We start from the raw sequence: 21,520 nt of genomic DNA on the forward strand, positions 1-21,520 counted from the left end.
CTGTACCTCAATCCCTTTTACAAAAAAGAGCATCAACTTTCAAGTTCTTCTCATCTCTCCTTCTAGTTTGCGCGTATATATATCAATAGGAGGTCAATCTGATTCATCCTTAAATATCTATCTATTATTAAAAGGAGAGAAAAGGCATCTATATAAGTCAAGTGGCAGCCTAGCAATAGGTCACTTGGCATTGCTTAAGACAATGCTTTAAAGAATTAGGAAATTATTTGAAAAATAAATAAATTTCCTACAAAATGAAGAGTTGGCTATTAATTTGAAGAGATAACGTTCAAAATTAGAAAACACATCAGTTTGGATTAGTTTCTTTCTTTTGTTGATTAAGTCTTATCAAATCAAATAATATTACTCCCTCTATTTCAATCTGTTTGTCTTGTTTTGACTTTGCATGGGATTTAAGAACTAAAAATTGAATCTTGTGGCTTTAAGCTAAAGATAGGTTGAATGAACCAAAATGTCAATCTCGTGTTCTTAGCCATGTCATGGGAAAAGTTGAAATTAAAGAGTCTTCAAAGGAAAGAGGCATTCTCTTTTAAAGAAACTAAAAAGGAAAGTAAGACAAACAAATCAAAAAATAGGGAGTATTATTTTTATAATACCACTACAAATATTTTAAAAGAGAAAATAATTAATTACTAATTGCATTTAATATTAAAATAATAATTATAAAAAATAATAGTAGATTTTCTAAAAGAACTTCATCCATTATTATACTATAAACTATAATAAAGTACTAGAAAACTATTAAGTCTATGCTCAAGATTTTTGCATTGATAAAAGTAATAAATTATTCTACTATATTATAAGAGGGAGTTAGCTAGGTGATGCAGGCAGGAGGCAGGAGGTCAACATGTTTGTCTGTCTACATAGGGATAATTTTGGCATTTTCGATCTTTTGTGCTTTGGTGTTGTGCTCTAAGGATTTATGCTTATACTATTTCCAGTTTAGGCAAAAACATCCTGGCAATTGGTAGTTTTTCTAAAAAATAAATAAATATGGGATTCATTAACTTTTGATTGTCATGTGACTATTTGTTAACATAATTGATGTATTGAAGGGCGCTTTGGTAATTTTTTGTGGTTTCTCCGTTTTAATTTGTTTGTCTTAATTTTAGTTTTTTAAATATTTGATAATTGCGTAGAAAATACTATAAATCACGATAAATTAATAAATTAAATATTTAAAAGGCATAAAAAAATTTGGTTCACTCTTAAAATTCTATTTGTGCCACATAAATTAGGACAAAGAGCACAATATATATAATTTGAAAATTACATAAAGAATACTATAAATTACAATGATTAACAACTAAAAGTTTTAAAAGACATTAAAAATTTGATTGACTCTCGATATTCTATTAGTGCCACATAAATTGGGGAAAGAGGAAATAACCTATTTTATTTGAAAATTGCATAAAAAGTACTAAATATCACAATAATTAAGAACTTAAAAATTTAAAAGACATAAGAAATTTGGTTGACTCTTGAAATTCTATCCGTGCCACAAAATCGGGATAAAGAGAATAACGTATATTATTTAAAAATTATGTAAAAAGTACTATAAATCACTATAATTAACAACTTAAACTATTTAAAATTAATATTGAAATTTAATTTGACTCTCTAAATTCTATGTGTCACATAAATTGAGACAAAAATAACATATATTGGGCCGTGCTAGCACGAACTCCTGTATCTAGTTTTCCTCTATAAAGAAGAGATAGATTGTTGAAGGGAAGAAAAGGATAAGTAAAGATTAAGATAATATAGAATAATTAAACTTTTGCATAAAAAAAGAAGAATTTAATTTGAGAGATTATCAAATATTCTCTTAATCATAGTGTATTCTTATTTTTAAAATCATGTTATGTTTTCGAGTTGTTTGCATCTTATTTGGAGTTCATCAAAATGATATTTTTCATGCATCACAGAGGTAGCTCAAAATTCCAAGCATTTTCCCAAAAGAATTCCAAACATTTTCCCAAAATTCTTTTTTAAACATTTCACAGTACAAAAATTTTCACAATTTAATTAGGTAGCTCAGTATTTTGCTCAAATTATATTATAAACTACCTCTTATGATCAAAATACAATTGTTACAACCATTATATTGTGAGAAATATAGGAAAAGAATATTATTGAATTGTTGTCTCTACATTATTCCAGAGAGACCCTATTTATAGATACTACAATAGACACCTTTTCCAACTAGGACACTACAATACAATCCTTTTCTAAGTAGGGCACTATATACTATTCCTATTACTATTACTATTCTTATTCCTATTCTAAGTAGGATTGTATATACCTATTACTATTCTAACACTCCCCTTCAAGCTAATGCATACAAATCATATGTATCTAGCTTGTTACAAATATAATTAATAAGAGGACCGATAAGGAGCTTAATGAGATATTTGCAAGGTGATCACTCAACTTCACAAAATTAACAGTCAATCTCAATATGCTTAGTCTTCTCATGAAATACTAGATTTGATGCATAATGTCAGTCAATCTCAATGTGCTTCGTCTTCTCATTAAATACTGAATTTGATGCATAATGTCGATAAAACATAGAGTGATTAAATTACAGTGTTGAACTTCCCAAACCAAGCTTGAACGGGCTATTTCAGACCATAGAGTGACTTACGTAATTGACATACAAAGCTGCTAAACCTCCCCTGAGAAACAAAATTTGGTTGTTGCTCCATATAGACTTCTTCACAATGCAATGATCACCGGAAAGTTCTCAAAATTTAGTATAAAGTAAATGGATCAAGATGGAATCAATAGACGAGTCGATATTAAATAAGAAAGTCACCGGAAAACTGGTCGGAACATGCTCATACGCCGGAGGGTTTTAGCTCTAACTAATCAATGAGAGTAAAAATAATCTCATGGAATGTGAGGGGGCTGAATGGGAGTGATAAAAGGGACACTGCTAGGAAACTAATACATCAGTGGGAAGCAGATATTTATGTATTAGTTGAGACAAAGTTGGAGGGTAATATTGATGGATTAATACCGAACATATGGGAAAATAGATGGATGGGAGAAGTTCATAAGGAGGCAATGGGGAGCAGTGGAGGGATTGCAATTTTGTGGGATAAAAGGGTATGGAAGGGGGAACTGGTGGAGATTGGCAGGCAAAGCTTAACTGGGAAATTCACAGGGGTATGAAGACTTCAGTTGGCACATAACTGCAGTATATGCTGATTGTAGTAGAGAGATCAGAAAGGTGTTGTGGGAGGAATTGACAGCCATCAGAGGAAGGTTTGTAGGACCATGGATAGTTTGTGGAGATTTTAATGTTACTAGATACCCATCAGAGAGAACAAACTGCCGCAGACTTAGTGGTGCTATGACAGATTTTTCCTCTTGTATTGAGGAGCTGGAGCTGATTGATCCTCCTTTATTTGGAGGATCTTATACTTGGAGAAGAGGGGACAATCATATGAGTGCTTCAAGAATTGATAGATTTCTTCATTGTGCACAATGGGGGGAAAGCTTCATTCACATCAAACAAAATGTCTTACCAAAAATAACATCTGATCATAATCCTATTATGCTAACATGTGGTGGTTGGGAATGGAAAAAATCTTATTTTAAATTTGAATCTTGGTGGTTGGAGGTAAGGGATTCAAAGACAAGGTAAAGGAATGGTGGGATTCTTTCAACATTGAAGGGAGAGCAGGATATATATTAGCTGAGAAAATGAAATTGTTAAAGGTAAAGATGAAAGAATGGAGCAAAGAAAACAAAGGTAACTGGAAGCAGAGAAAAGAAGACATTTTAAGTCAGATAGCAAATTGGGAGATAATACAGGAACACAGAATGCTTACTGATGATGAAATTTTACAGAAGGTAAATCTGGCCATGGAGTTTGAAGAGATAGCCAAGAAATAGGAGATAGCATGGAAACAAAGATCCAGGGTACAATGGTTGAAACATGGAGACAAGAATACAAAGTTTTTCCACAGAATCGCCATCTCTCATAAGAAGTTCAATACTATGGAACAACTTGATATAGAAGGTAACATTGTGAAAGATCCAGCTATGATCAAGGAGGCTGTCCAAAATTTCTACATAAATTTATACAAGGAAGCTGAACACTGGAGGCCTGATCTGAACATTCAAGATGTTAATATGATAGAGGAACAATTATGGTTGCAAAGACCTTTTGAGGAAGAAGAAATCCTAGAAAGTATTAGGATGTGTGCTAAAGAGAAGGCTCCTGGACCGGATGGCTTTCCAATGATTTTCTTTGAGACTTTTTGGAAGGTTTTGAAGGAGGACATAATTAACACTCTATCACATTTCCACTCCAATCAGAATTTTGAGAAAAGTTTCAATGCAACATTCATTGCTCTAATCCCTAAAAAGGCTGGATCTTCAGAATTAAAAGATTATAGGCCAATCAGTCTTGGTCTACAAAATCATAGCTAAATTACTGGCAGAAAGACTTAAGAGGGTGGTGAGCAAATTGGTCAATAAAAATCAGATGGCTTTCATAAAAGGGAGACAGATCATGGACGCTGCATTGATAGCCATCGAGTGCATAGATTCAAGGATGAAAGGTGGAGTTGCGGGTTTATTATGCAAGTTAGACATCCAGAAAGCATATGATCATGTAAATTGGGCATTTTTATTGAATGTTTTGAGACAAATGGGCTTTGGCAGTAAGTGGCTAAAATGGATAGAAGTGTGCATTAAAACAGTCAGGTTCTCAATACTAGTAAATGGTGAACCTGTTGGCTTCTTTGCATCAGAAAGGGGGCTGCGACAAGGTGATCCACTGTCACCTTTTCTCTTTATTCTAGCAATGGAAGGTTTTGACAGTATGATGAGAATAGCTACACAGAACAGGTGGATCAAGGGTTTCCAAATAGGAGACAGAATAGGGAATGGAAAGGAGATCAGCCATTTGTTATACACAGATGATACTATCATCCTTTGTGAGCCAGAAGCCGAACAGCTGAACTACATCAGATTGATTCTGATCTTATTTGAAGCAGTATCAGGGCTAAGGGTCAATTGGGGGAAAAGCAGCTTGATTGCAGTCAAGGAGGTGCCTCAGATTCAAGGATTGGCAAGCATTCTAGGATGTAAAGTAGAGAAATTGTCGACAACCTACTTGGGAATGCCACTAGGGAGCAAACATAAAGCTTTGGGGATATGGGATGGAATTCTGGAAAAAGCAGAAAAAAAATTATCAAGATGGAAGGCTCAATATCTATCCTTGGGGGGTAGAGTGATCTTGATAAACTCTGTTTTAGATTCACTGCCTACTTATGTTATGTTGTTATTTCCAATTCCTCCAATAGTTATCAAAAAGCTGGACAGACTGAGAAGAAACATCCTCTGGAAAAAAGGCAAAGAGGGAGAGGACAAGGGTTACCATTTAGTGAAATGGAACACTGTGATGCTAAGCAAAGAAAGAGGGGGACTGGGTATTAGAAATTTGAGAATCCAAAACAAGAGCCTTTTGATGTAGTGGTTGTGGAGATATACTAGTGAGGAAGGAACCCTATGGAAGGAGGTGATAGTGGCAAAGTATGGGGAATTGAACCCATGGTGTACAGAGATAGTGTCAGAACCCTATGGATGGGGAGTATGGAGGTCAATCAGAGCTTTATGGAACTCTATGGAAGAAAATGTGTTTCTCAAGGTTGGAAATGGCAACAAGATCAAGTTTTGGAGAGATGGATGGATTGATCAAATTCCTCTAAGTGAGTCATTCCCAGATCTTTTCTCAATCTGCAACAATCCTGAAACCAGAGTATGTGAAAGCTGGACAACTCAAGGTTGGGACCTATCTTTCAGAAGGCTATTGAATGACTGGGAAGTAGATAGAGTGGCTTCTTTCCTGGGAAAATTGGGGGGAACCAATCTAGTAACAAATGCACCAGATAGAGTTATTTGGAAGCACAACAAGGATGGCAAATTCACAGTAAACAGTGCTTACAAGAAGGACATACAAGTTGGGGTTAGAGGCTACCATCATCACTGGAAGAGTATTTGGAGAGGATTGATCCCCACCAAAGTGAAATGCTTCACCTGGTTAGTCATCAAAAGAGCCTGCTTAACTCAAGAAGTACTGCAGAAGAAAGGAAAGCAACTAGTCCCTAGGTGTTTCCTATGCAATTTGACTGGGGAAATAAACAATCACCTATTTTTACATTGCAAATTCACTGCACATATCTGGGGAGCTGTTTCTCAACATCACATGCTATAGCTGGACTATGCCAGAACAGACCTCTGATCTTTTTAAATGTTGGATCAGAAGGGGGGGTAGCAAGACTCAAAAGAAGTGGTAGAAGCTAATACCATCATGCATATGGTGGTTAGTGTGGAAGGAAAGAAATGGGAGATGTTTTGAAGATAGATCTAATTCCATTCACAAAGTAAAATGGAATTGTTTGGTATCTTTACTTTTTTGGTGTAAACAACTCTGCATAGAAGATGTAGATCAAATTATAGAATTAATAGGGAGCTTGTAATTTCGCTTAGGGATGTAAATTTTGAAGGTGGCCAGCATGTCCTTAATGCTGAAGAATACAACTTTACCAATGTTCAAAAAAAAAAAAAGAGTATTAGATTTGATGGTTGAAAGTGGTTACAATCTAAATTGTGAGAAAACTCCTTTGCATTTTATATTTAAAATAAACTACACTGAAGCTTCAAGGAAATGATGATTTGCACTAGCTGATTTATACACTTACGAAAAATAAGGAAGGCTCTTCAAGAAGGATTCAAATTTACACATACCCTTGAAGCTTCAAGGAAATGATAATTTGCCTCATCATAGCAGCCGACACAATGTGCATACTGTCCTCGAAGCATTTCAATAACACACTCACAAGCTTGTAAAATTGTTGGAAAGCGAATATACCAATTTCTCATCTGCACCAATGCCTAAATTAAAATAAAAGATTCTATTAACCTTTCCATCATATAATAAATGCATGGTATCACATAACAGAAAGAAAGAGTGAGAACACAATTAATAATGAGTTCCTGTACTTAAAGAGTCATGGATTGCCAAATTGACAACGGCTGAAAATACCAAAGTGGAATTGGCAAAAGTAAGGGACATATCACTCACCAAACCAGGTTGATTTTTCCGGACAAATGCTTGCTCTTAAAACTCTTAAGAGCCATATGGACATTATTGGAAATCAGTGATTTAAAATCATGTTGATTTGAAGTCCCCAACTCTTATGTAATCTCACTAAAAGAGCAAATCATAGTTCATAAACATATCGGAATTTCCTAAGACGCCCAGTTAGTAAATCACATTTCTCCATGTTCCTTCTATAAATAGATATTTGTGATTATATGTTATTATAAACTTCCAAATACACATAATTTTACAAGGATTCACTAGTCCAATAAATCAACAATAGTAGTAATTAGTTATTCTTTGATAAAATTCTCCTACATGGTAGGGACAATCTCTTCACATTGACCATGAATCTTTTTCCGCAAAATTTAAAATTATGGTCTTTTTTTGTAAAATATAAGCTTATGGTCAAGTTTTACATTTAAAAAATTTTGAAATCACACTTCGGAATCCCAAATCTTGTTTTTTTGAGAATTTGGGATTAGAAATCATGATCCCAAATCGCATGTCCAAATGCCAACTTAGTCAAGAAGTGGTACGCTACATTATATGCCTTCAAGAAACTAATATTCAGCTGTGAAATCCAAAAAACGGTGGGGTTTCTATGACAGGAAGATGGAATAATACAAGGGTTAATACCAAAAGGTAAAGAATACAAAAAGACATAATTATCTACAAACTCCACCCATTCTTCTATACAACAAGGAACTTTATGGGTGCACCAAAAGAAAATAAGTGACAGGAGACTACTCGTCAGCTGAGTAAAACTCAAATCTACCCCCCTCAAAAGCTCTCCTATTTCTCTCCAAATAACCCACATCATCGCAAGAGGAACCATATTCCATACCCTACGTCTTCTCCTCCTTCTCCCGTTCCTCCAACAAAACATCAAATACTTCATAGTTTTTAACATTGCCCAAGAAGTTCCAAACACCTAAACATATCCCACCATAACCTCATAAAGGTGTCCTTAGTATTCATCAAATCATCAAGTTCTCAACATATCTGCTTCTTTTTCCTTATTTGCTGGGCTTAATTCCGTGTTCTTTGTGTTTTGTCTGTAACACCATTTGGTATAGCCGGCTTATAGAAAACTGACGGATTTCTCCTTCTGTTGTTTTTCGAACAAGCAACTGATAACATGTAGAGGAGCAGAGTTGCTATAGCAGCCATTTATATTCTAATTCTCACTGTAGCATTTTAAACCCTCGACATTCTTGACAAAGCCACTCCTCTCCACCCATAGAAACCCATGATTTTACTGGTAAGCCGCTTTAGTAAGCTTACTAGATTATTTACCTTATCAAATTAGTAAGCTGACTAGATTTCATTCTTTAATAAATAATCCATAGAGCTTTAAGATATTGAATGGCAATGAACAGAAATAGACAGAGCTAGAAAGCAAACCTCTTGCGCTTCAACAAATTCAGAACGCGTAAGATCAACTGCTACTTTGTTTTCAAGAAAGTGCATAAGGAGCATCAAATAGACACTGGCAATCCAAATAGCAGAGTGTTGCAAATCCACTTCTGGCTCAAGAACATTGCAGAAACAGTTTTAAAGCAATGTAAGAAAATACCTATAGCATGACACTACAGAAAGCACATGTACCAACAATTTAGATAATCACTGACCATATATAAAATCACTTTTTTCTCCACAAAATTGAAATTTTGCATAGTGAAGTGGACGGTTTGTTAGATGTATATTAATAAGACTACACAAATATACAATTATAATGATGTAGAACAAATAAGGGAAGGAAGGAGATAAGGCCGGGAAGGAATGAGAAAGGGCAGAACAGGCATAGAGAAAGAAAGAAGCATGAGAGGAAAAATTAAAAAAAATGAGAGAGAGAGGGAAAATGAAGAAGGGAGGATAAGGAGATAGAGCAAGATGTCATAATCGTCAAATCAATTTATCAAATATTATGAGTCACTTAAAAACAAACTTCATGAGGGTCGTATTTATAAGATAAATTTTCAACAATTTAGAGCTTACCAGCGGCTGGTAAACATGTTAGATGGGAGGTTGGCCTGGCACCTACAAAAAGACAACCCCAAGCCAGTCTACACACACACACCCCACCCCTTGTTTTTTTTTTTAAAAAAAAAAAGGGTAACAGATTTCAATATAGTCAATAAGTGGTTGTGAGCACAAAGATTGTGCTAAGAACTCAAACTAGTTACAAGAGTCCAAGAAAATTCACCAAAAAAGAACTAGCAATCAAACAGAACAAGGACCCAATGAGATCTACAAGAGACTCTACATCTTGTACAAAAGCTTCTTTACACCGAAAGTAAAAACAAAAAATATACACTTCATCTTGATCACTTATTCAGAGTTAGCTTAACTCTTCAAAGCATCTTGAGTTCCCTTCCCTCCAAATACAATCTAGGACAATGTCCCACCACCTCTTCTGTCCCGATCCTTCACCTGTGCCATTCCAGCATGCCAACATTTCATCAACTCTCCTGGGCATTCTCTGCTCAAGCTTTTCATACTCATGAACAGCTTCCACAATCTGTTGTCACCTGACAATGTAAAAATAAATAGCTAATTCTTTCACTGTCTTTACCACACAACAAGCATTTTGAGCACAGGCGCAGTCCTCTCTTGATCAAATTGTCATGTGTTAAACAGCCTGTTTCACCACTAACCCGTAGAACAATACCACCTTGAATGGTACCTTCATCTTCCGTAGTGCTTCCAATGCCAAGGCCCATAATGTTGTCCAAACCCTGTTTAGAACCTTATAAGCATATTTCACAGCAAAAAAAATCCTCTGATGTTTCTTTCCCATACCAGCCTGTCCTCTTGCCAAATAGTTCCTCTAAAATTTTCAAGATGTTTGAAAAATTCAATCACTCTATTCACCTCCAATCATTTAAAATCTTCTAAAGCTTAAGTTCCAACAAGCTTAAGTTCCAACCCTGGTGACTCCATATCTCAGCTACAGTTGCATCAGGTTGTTGCACTACACTGAAAATGCCTGGAAAAATTTAAAAATATTTTAAGTGGCCCACTCCCAATCTAATCATCATTCCAAAAAAGGAAGTCTTCAACCCATTGCCCACTTTGATGCTGGGTTCTTAAAAAAATTCTGCCAAAGACATCTTATTGATCTACTTACGCTTGCTCCATATGAACTAGCCACATTGCATGTACACCACTGTCCCTACCTCCATATTTTTCATTGATCACCATCCTCCATAATGCTTGGTCCTCCAATGGTAGACATCCCTAGCCATTTCATTAGTACTCTTGTTTTGCTGTCTCAAGTTTCTAATTCCCAGACCCCCACCCACCCTCCGGTTTGTGAGAGTTTTCTGGTTTACTAAATGGTAGCATTTCTTCTCCTTATATACTTGCCATATGAAATTCCTCCTGAAGGCATCAATCCTCTAGTTGACAGAAGGCCTGAGACCGCCTCAACAGTTGCTATAAACCACAGATGTGTGGCTTGCTCCACTTTAACATCATAGAAAATCAGAGAATCATTGGTATACAATGTGTTATTTCCAGACTTCCACCATCATTGTATAACACCCTGAAACCCCTTAACCATACATCCATATTTGCCTTCTTGAGCATACCATTCAACTCCTTTCAATAGCAATAATGAAAGAGAAGGGTGAGAGTAATCCTGCCTTAGCTCGCTTAGCCCTCTCTGAGATAGAAAGGAGCCATCAAGGGACCCTTCTTAAGGGCCCTCAGTTGATTAGTGTTCTTAGCATGACCTCCCTCTCCAAGAATCAGAATAGACTAGCGCCAAATTCCCAGGCTGCCCAGCTCAGAGAGGCCCATAACAAACAAAAAAAAATTCCTTCCAAATAGTCCAATTCCTTTGGATGTGCAACTATCAGGACGGCATTTCAATATGCTCATCTATTACAGAGATTGGAATAATTCAAAACAAAAGAATCAAGGGATACTCTCATATACTCCATCTCACAGAGAGAGGCGTCCATGACTGAAGGTGAAGAAATGCATTTATGATAAGTGAAACTACCAAATGTCTTTGTGTACTCTTTTCTCCTATTATTTAGGGAAGTGGGAAATGCTCTACCATTGGGATCTTACAGTTCCTCAATTTTGCAACATAGTCATTAAAATTATTTTTCTCTTTTAAACTAGTCACTTCAGCACGTCGTAAAAAAGCACCTGGACACAGTTCCCAATACCCTTTCTCTCTCCTACTTCTTAGGAGAGAGAAGCACATCTTTTCCGGTTACTCCCACCGGATTCAACCCTTTTCTTTCAAGCCAACAATAATCATCCACTGTGATTATTGATAAATTACTTTCCAATAGAATGGAGGAAAATCGAATCTATTTCAACACAGGATTTAAGTCTTCCAATATCACCAGATAGGAAAATGACAAAGTTGAATGGTACGAATGGGTAGGAGAAGCAGAAAGATGATGCACAGATCTTCTATGAGTAGGAAGGTGATGGAATGGATCTGCCAATGCTTAAGAGAAGCATCCAAGGAGAAAAAGAAGGTGACAAGAAGATGGAGAATGGTTGAGCATGAGTCGGAGCACTATTGCACAAGAAAGCATAATATACATGGGAGGTTCATAAGCATCATAGCATTATATAGAGGGGGGAGGTCTGGAATTATAGTACCAGAGTTGGCATCGAATGCTGGGTGGTTGGACATTTCTTTGAAGATTGATAGATTCATTAAATGTCAGAAGGTAAAGGTGAAAATACCCAGCACTAGGGTGGTCTTGGATTACCCCTACACTACTGCTATTCAAGATAGTAAATAGCAATCCAAGAATTTACGCAATGCAGAGATCAAAAATATGAGGGGTACAGTAGAAATCCTAGATAAAATAGGAGCGCACGAAGGTGACCTTTTATCTAGATGTCTAGTAGGGTTTTGTAATGAGAAGTCTACAGAGAGGCAAACTCTAGCAAATCTAAGAAGATGGTCGTCTTCTAACTGGAAGAATGTTTTCGGAATGACATATACGAGCTAAATGATGAAAGATTTATGTTTGAGTTCCCAAACAGAAACATGGCAGAACAGATTATCCAGGGCCAGTGGAGATGGAAGACGTGTAGCCTTCATCTCGAATGGTGGACACCAACAACAGGATGTATTTCTAAGTCTGCCTGTTAAAGAAACATGGATCAGAGCGGTGGGAATTACCCTGTACCTATGGTCAAAGAAGGTCTTCCAAGAGATAGGCGAGATCTGTGGAGGTTGGGTGGCTACGGAGGAGGAAACAGAACTGAAAAATCATATGAAGTCGGCGAGGATCCTAGTTGCAAACAATGGTAGAAAAATTCCGAAAGAGGTGGCTGTGTCGCGGAACAGCATAAAATTCTACTTTCAAATCTGGCTGGAATGTTCGCCAAGATTTGAAATTATGCTGAAAAACAATAAGGGGAAAGAAGACACCTTTTACCCAGTCCAACGATTTAACCAAAGGATTTTAGCAGAGAGGATCTGTGATGATGATAGCGAATCCCGTCAACTTAGGGATTTTCCAATACTGCAGCACGTGGCCCCTGCAAATAAAGTCACGATATCAGCTCGTGAGGGGCACATGAGCCATTTAAATGAGGGGCATGTGAGTCATTTAAAGGAAATCCCAAAGGAGGGCTATACGTCTGGGCCAAATAATTCACAGGCTTGGTGCATAGGCCCAGATGTGGCAGCCCAAGTTATTGTTAACAACTTTCAAGGGGAAATAGAAGGCTTGCTGACAGCCCAGAGATCTTTCGATTGCATCGAGAAAATAATAGCACAAAGAGTCTTACACGGTGATTCTCAAGTCACTGAGAACAGTCCAACGTTCACAAGGATGGTGAGAAATACTCAGAGATAATGGGGGATAAAGACACCTTGATGGAGACTGAAGACACTGATAAACAGGTGGAAAGCAATCACGCAACAGATGAGAGCGATCATGACAACAATGGGGTAATATTACAAAATCCTATTACAGAGATAGTCAACTGGGAAATTGATGAAGCAGAGCTTATTATGTCGCAACAACAGTCTATGCGAGCCTCAATATAAGTGAATCTGTCTGGTCCCATGGCAGATAAAAGATGCTACTTTAGAGACAAAAACGCCTACAAAATATTACTCAGTAAAGAGTAGAGCTTTACAAAGCAACCAGCAGAGTAGTTGATAGCAAGCTACTGCCACAAGTAAACTAGAATCTATCTCTTACCAAAAGAATAAGCCTAACAGCACCAACTAAAAAATAGATAATCTATAGCTAACAATAATTTCATGTCTATCTAAAATAAAGAAAATAATATCAAAGACAGAAAATAGTGAAAATGACAATAGACAAGATTTTATTTCTAACTAAAAGAAACAAAACCAAAGATAGAAAATATGATAATATGGCATCTCATGATCTAGCATCACTTAAGGAAGATAAAAATAAATGCATAAGGAAGAAACAAGAGCCCTTACCTCTCATTCCATCAAGAATCCCATACTTTTTCAGCTCCTCTACATGAATATAACAATTCAGAATTCAGATATGAGAATAGAATCTTAGCATGATGGGATAAAAATAAATTGCTAGAAGGCATTCTCTAGCTAATGGACTGATTCGTGAATTTTTGCAAAATTTTCAAGACCAATACGAAATTTTATAGTCTCTACCAACAAGGAACTTACAATGTTGGTATTTAACAAAAAGGTAACTAGTAATTTCCAGTTCCTATCCTATACATGACATCTAGTTAGGCCCAGGTCAAGGAAAATAAATTTACAGTAAACCTCAAGCACAAACTGCTATGACTAGAGAACACAGACAAACATAAACAATAGTTGTTTCAGTTCATGGAGCAAGAATGAGTTCACTTCATGCAGTCTAACCTAAAATGTAATTCACCAGAGGAATGCTCATTTAGATTAATTCAATATTGTTGATACTTTCTCTAGGACACACTTCTATCTTATATTATAGAAGATCCTCAAGTAACACAGTTCCAGTGTTTATTTAACAAAATAAGATGGTCAATAAGAACCACGGAATTACAAACAATTTCTAGATTTAAGGAACACTAAGTTGACGGTTTAATTTAGCAAATACGGTGAGTTGTGACGTGATTGTATTAACCCGTGATTTACTTGACTGCAATTTCCATGGTCGAAGTTTGGTTGCATGCTAAAGAATAAAGGTTGACTTAATCCACCAAATATGGGAACATGCATGAGAGATCCATTACCCCGAAATTTAAGGTTATAACCCAAAGCTGCCAAGTGTGATGATATCCATAGACCGATTAGGAAACCAACAATCAGTACTAACTTACAGAACACTGACAAATGAGAAAGTGTGAAGATATAGGGTGTGTTTGGTATGAAGGAATATATTTTCCACAGAAAATGTTCTCTAGGAAAATAAGTGGGTTTCTTACTTATTTTTTTGTGTTCGGTACATATGTAAAAATATTATCCTAAAAGTATTTGTAAATACAACATAGGCAAATACTATGAAACGTGAGGTGGGGTAGGGGTGTGGGGTGGTGTTGATGGGGGCTAGGGGGTGGGGATGAAAATGAGGTGTATTGGAGGGTGAGGAGGACATAATCAATGTGGAATGTCACTTGTGGAACTTTTTTTCTCTACTTCCACTAGAAAAGTAAGTTTCCCCATTTTAAAGAAACTTATTTTTCTAAAGAAAATATTTTCAAAAATTGACTAACCGAACATGCAAAAATTGGAAAACATTATCTGGAAAATGTTTTCCACCATACAGAACACACACATAGAGCCTACTGTACCCTATTTCATAGAACCAACCTTGAACAGTTTGCAGGCCAGACTGGATCCTCTTCAAGCACTCCTTAAAAAGTCCTTTTGGACGGTTAAAAACGGTTACTGTAAGGTCTATCAATGCATAAATAGCACCTTTAGGTAGCCACTCTCCATCAACAGGAGGTGGTGCCAATTCAAGCTTGTCTTCCCAAGTTCGTCTCGCACTTCCAAAGTATATTGGTTCAGAAAATTCTTTGTCATTTCCTGTTAAGTTACTAAGTTGCTCCTCAAGGTGAGCTTGTTTTGCAGAAAGAGCAGATCTGTCTCTGTAATTTAAATCAGAACGAGAGAGACTTTCATTCACTGCATCAAGCTCCTTACTCAGTTCGTTGATCTGTTGCCTCCTCTGTAAATCAGACTTCATGGCAGCATCCAATTTGTCAACATGTTGACCAGCATTCTTGTAGTCGCATATCCGAAGTAGATAAAATACATGCAACAGCTCGTTGTAAAATAGTAAACCAAGGCATTGCTGTCTCTTTTGGATTTGAATGAAAAAATAGAACATCAGTTGACATCACAAGCCACATTTTTAAAAAAATCAGCATTTATAAAAAAAATGATATGAAAGTCTAAGCGATATATCCATTCAAGATACATCAAAATGGTTCAAAAGAGGAGATATTGTAGTAAAGAAGGGACAATATGTTCCTAACTTCCTATTTTCTGCAAAAGGACTCCACAGCATATAATATTGAGAAAGAGGTAAAGCACTGGACTCACTTTTTCCAATTCAATAGATTCCCATATTACATTGCATCTGTTGAGAGCATCTCGAGCGGAACTTTCATTCTCCCATTGCATGAGGTGCACATGCAAGATCGAAGTTGCAAAAAACATCTAACAACACCAACAAGAGAAATAATGAACATCACAAATAACTAAATAACCAGATCATAAGGATATAGTTAATGACTCTCAGATTAACAAACCAAACAAAAGCCAGAAATCACTTATATCAGAATTATTGGTGTCTGTCTTTGTAAACTAGAACATAACCATGGAACAACTACAAACAGACACACCTGGCACTAGGATCATGATGACACTGGAAGGAATCTAATTGGATTCATGCTAACAGCCATCAGTTTGTCTCCCAACACCAATATTTTTAGTTCTTTTTTAATAGACCGAATGAACTGAGAGACCTGTCTTGGCTCTGTTTGTCACCTGGACCCTTCTATTCACGGATTTGCCAACTCAACACTTAAAGTTATTAAAACGCGTTATTTTAAACCCCTCTAATCATGTGTCTCAATCACGCTGATGTGGATAACACATCACTCTCTACATCAGATAAAATTGTTACTTCGGTTTAAATTGCCACATCATTTTTATTATTACAAATACTATTTTTCTAAAAGGAAAATCTCAAACTCATCTCCAAAATTAGTCTATTTATGGTGATTCTCTTCCCTATCTTTCTTGATTTCTTCAATTAACTAGAATAGTTTGTTTGTCTTTCCAAGACTTCCATTTTGTTTTCTCTTCTAAGGTTTTTCATCTATTTTGCTATTTAGTTCTAATCTTTTCTTTGTTTTTCCCCCTTTTCTCCTGTTAAAGAGGAGACAAGCAAAGCCTTGTTAAGGTATTTTATTATAAATTTTGTTATTTAATGGTGGTGAGAAAGTGACTAAAATGGAGAATGAGAAAGAAAAGAAGGGGGCCAGAAGATGGGTCACTACAGAGAAAACCATCCAAAATCCTATAGTTAAAATTGCCTTCAATTTTGAAAGCATCAGACATATGTGTTTCAAAATCCCATCTAAAATCCACCTCCATTTCACAAACATGAACCTCCCACTCTTTTGCTCTTTTTCTTCCGCACAAATCTGAATAAACACCCTTTTCCCCAATCATTCCAGAACTCTCAGATGTACAATTTTGAATTCAAACGTCGCAATCAAAGAGAAATTTGTATACAAACAAACCATACTATAATGAGGGAGAAAGAAATAGAGAGGCTGAGAGGTGTTGTGAGGGATTGTGTGAGCAAGCATATGTATTCTTCAACCATTTTCTTTGTTGATGAAGTAGTTGCAACTATCTCTGACCCAACTGAAGATTATAGGAAGAGTATGGAAAGAGGAAGAAGGGTGTGAGTGTGTGTGTGTGTGGTGGTGGTGGTGGGAGGGGGGAAGGGGGAAAGAGGGGATGATTCACAATGGGAAAATTATGAGGAAGAAGCAGATATAGGGATGGAGAATTTTCTTTCTTTTCTTTTAATTGTTATATTTTTACTTTTAATTTTAATATTTTTTAAATTAGAATTATTGCCTTCACTTACTTTGAAACGTGTGTTACCATGCATTTTATCTGATTCAGCAAAATAAATGTTGCATAAGCTTGGTCAATGGTCAGAGGGGTTTAAATTAATGTGTTTTAATAACTTTAAGTGTTCAGTCGGCAAAGTCGTGAGTAGAAGGGTCCATATGACAAACGGAGCCAAGTATAAGAGTATTCCAAGTCACTCCGCCTTTTGAATTTTTACAACCCACATTTGGACATTAGAGCACCTCAATTGGAACTAAAAAGGACAAAAAATATATAATAAAAAATTTAAGATGGGTTACTCATGTAATAGCAGGAAACCACATATATCCAAAGCCTACAAGAATTAAAGAAAAAAAGACATTTGACCATCTCTAACAAGCAGTATGGGAGTGCATGGGGAAGAAAAGGAGAAAATAAATTAATTGGGGAGTTGGAGGTTAATTTGAGAATTAGAGGAAGAAAAGAGAATGCGATAGAGAAACTTGTGATTAAGACATTTTGTAGAATATAACTGATGTAAAGCTAATACTTCTCATTAACTAGATCAGTTCTTTGGTGAACATATATGCTATGACCAATGAAATTGATCGAAATTTCCATGTCACACAATCCTTCAAAAAAAAACCTTTTGAGGTGTGGGATATGCACTACATTTGACCAATTCATATTATGATCCATTAACCACAACATCACCAAGAAGCATTGGTTGGTCAGGGTTTTAGTCTCAATTTTTGGTTACATGTCTATGCATGTGTGTATGCATGCACGTAGATATGCACCTATTTAAGTAAAGTAATAGGTTATCAAGATATACTTGTGGAATAAGAAAGTTAATTGCAGAAATTTTTCATATTTGTTTTAGCTCGATGACTTCAAGTTTATACACAAACATACATCTCATACTCTATCTATGCGAGTTGTATGTGAGCACCCATATCCCTACCGCCATAAGCACATCTCAAATCAAAATATTTAGGAAATGACGAACCATAAAGGTCTTTTTTTCTTGGACAAGTTATGCAGGCATTATATTGCAAGGATTATAATCCATGAATCATATTATTGGATTATTATATTGTTATTGCATATTTGATTCATTGTACTTTTTTTGGCAAGTAATTTGACTCATTGTACTTAAATATGGATACAGTAAAACCTCGCTAAATTAATAAAGGTGGAACCATGAAATATTATTATTTTGTAAAGGTATTATTTAATCTATAAAAGAGGGTTTTGAGATTCAATGAAAGAAATCATTTATCATTGTATCTTACTAATTTATGTATCGTATTTATTGAATTCTCATAAAAAATAAATTTATTATACATAAAGTACAATGAATACATCAAAATCATTGTATCTTACTAAATAATGTATCATATTTATTGAATTCACATAAGAAATAAATTCATTATACATAAAGTATAATGTATAAGTATGATTTATTGTACTATATTTTTTTGTTAAGTGATTCATTAGAAAAATTAATGTTTGAAGAAACGAGTGCTTTGTTTCTAGCTAAAAGCCTCGGGTGTCTTGCCGCCTTTCTGCACTATTTTCTTTTCAAAACACTGTTTCCTCAAACTCTCTTGATCACTGCTGTATTAATTTGATTTCTGATTATTTTGAAGCATCTTTTTTTTTTTTTGAGAATTGGTAACATGATTATTTTGAAGCTTTATCAATATATAATTCCAGTAACTTGAATGCATAAGCTCATCTTACAGGTAAAGGGGATATATGCATAATCCCACAACTTTAACACTGAACTTGGTACATTCTTATCTACACTTTTGTCAAAAGCCAAGTTTCAAATCTCTCGTTAAACGACCAAAATATGCCTTGTGGCTGATGTACAAGTGAATATACTCAGTAGACATGGGGATCACAGGCTTCGATTTTTGCATCGCTGAAGCATATAAGGGAACACAAACACTTTTAACGCAAATACAATAATCCAATACCAAAGTATAGCAATTAAGAAACTTTAAAAGAAAAAAAAAGAACAGAAATCAAATAAGAGTATATAAAAAATATTGAATTTGCAGCTCCAAAAAACTGTAACTAGGCAACATGAAACTACTTTTATCGAAGATGTTGTGCAGGCTATTTCTAACCTGTAACTCCGGATAGCACATTTGAGTTGCACACATTAGACCGTTATCCAGTGCGGAAATTGAACCATGATGATCCCCTTCAATTGTAAGAGCATTTGCTAGCTGAGAATTGAAGTTGCAGTACCATAACCTCCCGGAAAATCTTCAAGAAAATAATGCAATTTAATCACAATTAGCACGTGCAAAGTCAAATTTAACACCGACTTAGAACTCAATGGTGAACCTTTTTAGAGCTGAATACACTTATTAAACTATTGGTGATCATATCTAATTATACTTGGCATAAACATGACGGGCATATCAATAAAATAACCAAGAACTTTAAGTGCCCATCAAAAAAAGGAGGAAATCAGTAATGTTGGCATTTGGCAAGTAGAAACGATACTTAAATTGCTTGAGAGTAGAAAAGATACTTCTATTACTTATCTGATATTACAAGAAAGGCGCTTAGATTGTTGTAACATCCCTATCCTCCAACCCTTCATTTTGAGTATTTGAATCTTGTTCCTTGATGTGAAACTTTCCATAAGTCCATATAGTGTTCTGGTACTTGTCAGGATGGTTTAGATTGGGATCCAAGAGGCTCAGATGAGATTTGAACTCAAAAATCAAATTCAGCAGTTGCAGATTTTATTTTATTTTATTTTTGTTGTGTCACAATTGCAGTTAGTGAGGCTCGCTTTTCCGACATATTAGGATATGGTGAAAGTTCATTTTGCGATGAGCCTATCATGATTGAGGAGCCACAAAAGCACCAAGGTATCACAATTGCGATCGATGGATCCCTGATTCCCTGTAGTATAAAAGGGGAGCTAAGCTACGAGCAGAGGGATTTTTGGGTTGCATTCAGCATATATCCCCAAGATGACGATCTACACCAAATCTTGGTGATTGTACACGATTATATGCTAGATTTGAGTCTTTAAACATGGAATTTGAAGTGTAAGATTGAGGATACAGGACATGAACTCTAGAATCATTAACTTTGGGATTTGAGCATGTAAATGGACATGAAATGAAAATCTAAGCAAAAACTTGGAATTCTTAGCTAGTGGGTTTTGACCGTGGGGCTCGAGTTTGACTTTTTAGAGTTGACTTTTGTTGAATTTGACCTAGACCAACTATTAACTTATGGGATTGAGTTCCTAGCCTCTTTTGATGTTGTTAAGTATTCTTTTGGCAAGAGTTGAGCCGTTTGGATGTGTCCAGGCATGGAAAGGCATTAGGAAAAGGCATAAATTCCCCCTCAAACTTATACCGAAAAGTCAGTTACACGCTTCAACTATTATGACGACCTATTACACACCGAAACAACTAAAAAGTGAATTTATTTACTACCTACAACTGACGTGTCAAAAAAAGAAAAAAATGAAAAGCGCGTTAAATAAAAAAAAAGTAAAAAAAATGAAATGAAATCCTCTCTCCTCCCCCCCCCCCCCACCCCAATCAAATTCTATTTTAATGATAATTTGATTTCACCATTTTTATTATATTTGATATTTCACTTCAATTTTCTTGGTGGTTGATAAAATTGATGATTTGTGGTTGGTGTGGAGCTTGCAAACCTTAAAAAGAAGGTTGCAGCTTAAGAATTTTTTAACTAAAGACAATTTTAAAAGTTGTAATTTTACCTATGCTACTTGAAGAGAGAACTCTGTTTATTTTGTTTTTATTTTCTTTTCCATTTTTGCTTTGTTTTAGATTTTGTGGGAAGTTATTTTTGTGTGTTTATGATGGTGAACACAGAACGATTTGTTTCAAGGAAATCTTTCTCGGTTATTTCATATTATCTTGTTGCACTAAAAAAAAAAAGATTTTTATGGTGAAATATAGAGATTTGGTACTAATATGGCAATGTTAGTGGTTCCATGGTGGTGTTCATGGAAGAAGAAATAATTGAATGACATGGAGAATTTTATTTGAAATCTGACATGGCATCTGATGTGGCAGTAGATGGCATTAATATGGCGCAAGTGTGATACACTTTCCATTGTGAGAGTGGTACTATACATGGCAGGTAGTAAATAAATTCACTTTTTAATAGTAAAGGTGTGTAATAGGTTCTCATAATAGTTGAAGCGTGTAACTGACTTTTCGGTACAAGTTTGAGGGGGAATTTATGCCTTTTCCCAAAGGCATTCTTTAGGGGGTTAACACTGGCTTGATTAAGCCTTTTTATCTCAA

At 35.6% G+C, this 21,520-nt stretch overlaps 1 protein-coding gene across 1 annotated transcript in view; it reads right to left on the reverse strand.

The window, feature by feature from the left end:
- Positions 1 to 21,520, reverse strand: part of LOC125837486 (sister chromatid cohesion protein SCC4) — a 50,510-nt gene that overhangs the window by 21,863 nt on the left and 7,127 nt on the right. The window contains exons 3-8 of the mRNA XM_049516590.1: positions 19,337 to 19,478; positions 15,669 to 15,785; positions 14,931 to 15,423; positions 13,590 to 13,628; positions 8,549 to 8,670; positions 6,787 to 6,933 (exon numbers count right to left, since the gene is read on the reverse strand). Coding sequence (XP_049372547.1) covers positions 6,787 to 6,933; positions 8,549 to 8,670; positions 13,590 to 13,628; positions 14,931 to 15,423; positions 15,669 to 15,785; positions 19,337 to 19,478 — 1,060 coding nt within the window. The remainder of the gene's footprint in view (positions 1 to 6,786; positions 6,934 to 8,548; positions 8,671 to 13,589; positions 13,629 to 14,930; positions 15,424 to 15,668; positions 15,786 to 19,336; positions 19,479 to 21,520) is intronic.

The sequence above is a fragment of the Solanum verrucosum genome, unplaced genomic scaffold (assembly GCF_900185275.1).
Source record: "Solanum verrucosum unplaced genomic scaffold, falcon-dt-bn FXZP01000092.1, whole genome shotgun sequence".
Classification (NCBI taxonomy): Eukaryota; Viridiplantae; Streptophyta; class Magnoliopsida; order Solanales; family Solanaceae; genus Solanum; species Solanum verrucosum.